At 53.2% G+C, this 2,149-nt stretch overlaps 1 protein-coding gene across 1 annotated transcript in view; it reads right to left on the reverse strand.

The window, feature by feature from the left end:
• RCL1 (RNA terminal phosphate cyclase like 1) overlaps positions 1-1,866 on the reverse strand; it is a 2,673-nt gene extending 807 nt beyond the window's left edge. Inside the window, exon 1 of the mRNA XM_068131190.2 lies at positions 1-1,866. This exon is cut by the window's left edge and continues 807 nt beyond it. Coding sequence (XP_067987291.2) covers positions 626-1,846 — 1,221 coding nt within the window. The 5' untranslated portion in view covers positions 1,847-1,866 and the 3' untranslated portion in view covers positions 1-625.
• Between the last annotated feature and the right edge of the window lie 283 nt (positions 1,867-2,149).

The following is a 2,149-nucleotide window of genomic DNA, read 5'->3' on the forward strand; positions in this document are numbered from 1 at the left end:
CTTTCATTCCACTTTTCTCCCGCCTCTGGAACAAACTCCCCCACTCCCTTCAATCCCATTCCTCCCTCCAGGTCTTTAAACAGCTGTTCACCAACATCTCTTATCTTCCCCCATTCAAAACCTTGATCATTTCTACCCCGTTAATTCACCCCAATTCCACATCTTTCAATCTCCGACTTCATTCCTAGTAGTGTCAATTTGTTTCATGCCGTGTACCCCTTCTCCCCCAAGCCTTATCCCTTCCACAGATCTCCCAATTCCCCTGTTCTCGACTGTTGTGCTTCCCTGTCTCTACCCATTTGGTCTGCCCTTCCCTTTATTGTTTTTTGTGTTTTATGTGCTAATGTGTGTTTAATGTGCTGGCTCTTACATGAGCCTCGATCTTGCATAGAAAAAATAAAATAAAAATAACATGGGATGAAGTCATCACAAATTACTCTGACAGGTACATCAAACGGGGCCAAATGAGTGAGCCGACGCAGGACGGCCAGCACGATCCAGGAGCCTCCGAGCAATCATCGCCGCAACTGAGAGCGATACGAAACAAACTAGGTTAACACCGTCTTTGACAGAAAAAATGTCGTCACAAAGTCAATCCAGCAGCAGGTGAGACGGCACAACCGGTTTAGCGTATCGGCTTGCTCAGGTTGGTGAAGCCGACACCGACGCAGGTGAGAATCACCTTGTCGTCACCACAGCGCATGTCGTCCTCGGTCGCCTTTTGCTCCTCCAGATGAAAGGTCAGAGAAAAGAAGTCCCTGAGATGGCGCAACAAAGCGACACTGTGATCCGTGAGAGGACCCGTCAGAACTTTAGACACGTCTCTCAGTCCCATGGCCGCGAGCAGGATGGTCAGACCCTGGGTGGCGGAGTCCACACAACCTCCACGAGAAATCTCGTCCAGCAGGTGATGCGCGCAGCGCTTTCCCAGGTCCTCCGGAGTGCCGGGATTCACGGGATCGGAGGTGAGCTCAGCCCCGAGCACGTACCCTTCCGTGGTCACGGCGACGAGGGCCATGCCGAAGCCGGGGGAACCACCTGCCGCCTTGCCCTTGCGGTGGTCCGAGGTGACGTAGACGTCAGGAAGGAAGGAGCAAAGGACACCGCGGGCGGCAAGAATCACACGGTTGCTCATTTGGGGAGAGACCCTCACCCCGAAGGCGGTTCCACGCACCTTGGCCACCTTCCCCGGCTCGGTAAGCTTCACGGGCCGTAGGGAGCGACGTACGGGACACGTGAAGGTCACCTCTCCTCCACCCTTGGGCAACACACCTCTTGCGAGCACCTGTATATCGAAACCTTCGTCCAGGCCGAAGGCAGCGAGCGCGGGTCGAACGGTCGCCTTGATGAGGTCTGCAGAGGGCGAGTCTGTCCCGTTGGTCACTCCACGAAGCGTGGCCCGGAGAGGTCGACGACAGAACGGTGCGAGGCAAAGCAAGAACTCCAACCAGTATCCCAGGGAACGTCCGGTGGGACAGGTGTGCTCCACGACGCCGCCGTCCAGCGAGCCCGGACATACAGACAGGTGAGTTCCCGTCGAGTTGATCTCGATCCTCGTTCCGTTCGTCACTTTCTCCAGCAAGCGCAGAAGGCTCGCTTCATATTCCAGGATTCCCGGTGACTCGGCGCCTTCTCGGATTCCCCAAATCCGCACGGGCCGCTTACTCAACGCGCTCAGCACCAGTCGCTGCCGCAACCACGCGGACCCTTTGTAGCTCAATCCACGGCTGGACACGCAAGCGGTCGTCTCCAGCAGATTATGATCCACCGAGGACGCAATTGTTACCTCTTTGCCAACTGCACGTGTACCGGTGCCGGTGCCAGCGTGGAGCACTGGGGGCGCCATATTGATATTACGTAATTGCGTTGCATAGGAAAGGAAAATAAATCGGCACGATTCATTTTAAATATCATTTAACAACAGATTTTATTTCTTATGTTTAACGATATATAAAGTAATTAGAGTACGTATCACGACTCATGTGTAATAAGTAGGCCGCGTCGAAAAACTGTTGCCTGCTTCGAACTACACCATCATGGCGCATCTCGATGAACAACTACTTCGTAGGAAATCATTCAGCCGAGGTATCTAAAGTTATCATTTTCACGTCATATTCATCGAGAAAAACTGAGAAAATCATGATTTTGG

This window comes from Myxine glutinosa, chromosome 11 (genome assembly GCF_964187855.1).
Source record: "Myxine glutinosa chromosome 11, kmMyxGlut1.1, whole genome shotgun sequence".
Classification (NCBI taxonomy): domain Eukaryota; kingdom Metazoa; phylum Chordata; class Myxini; order Myxiniformes; family Myxinidae; genus Myxine; species Myxine glutinosa.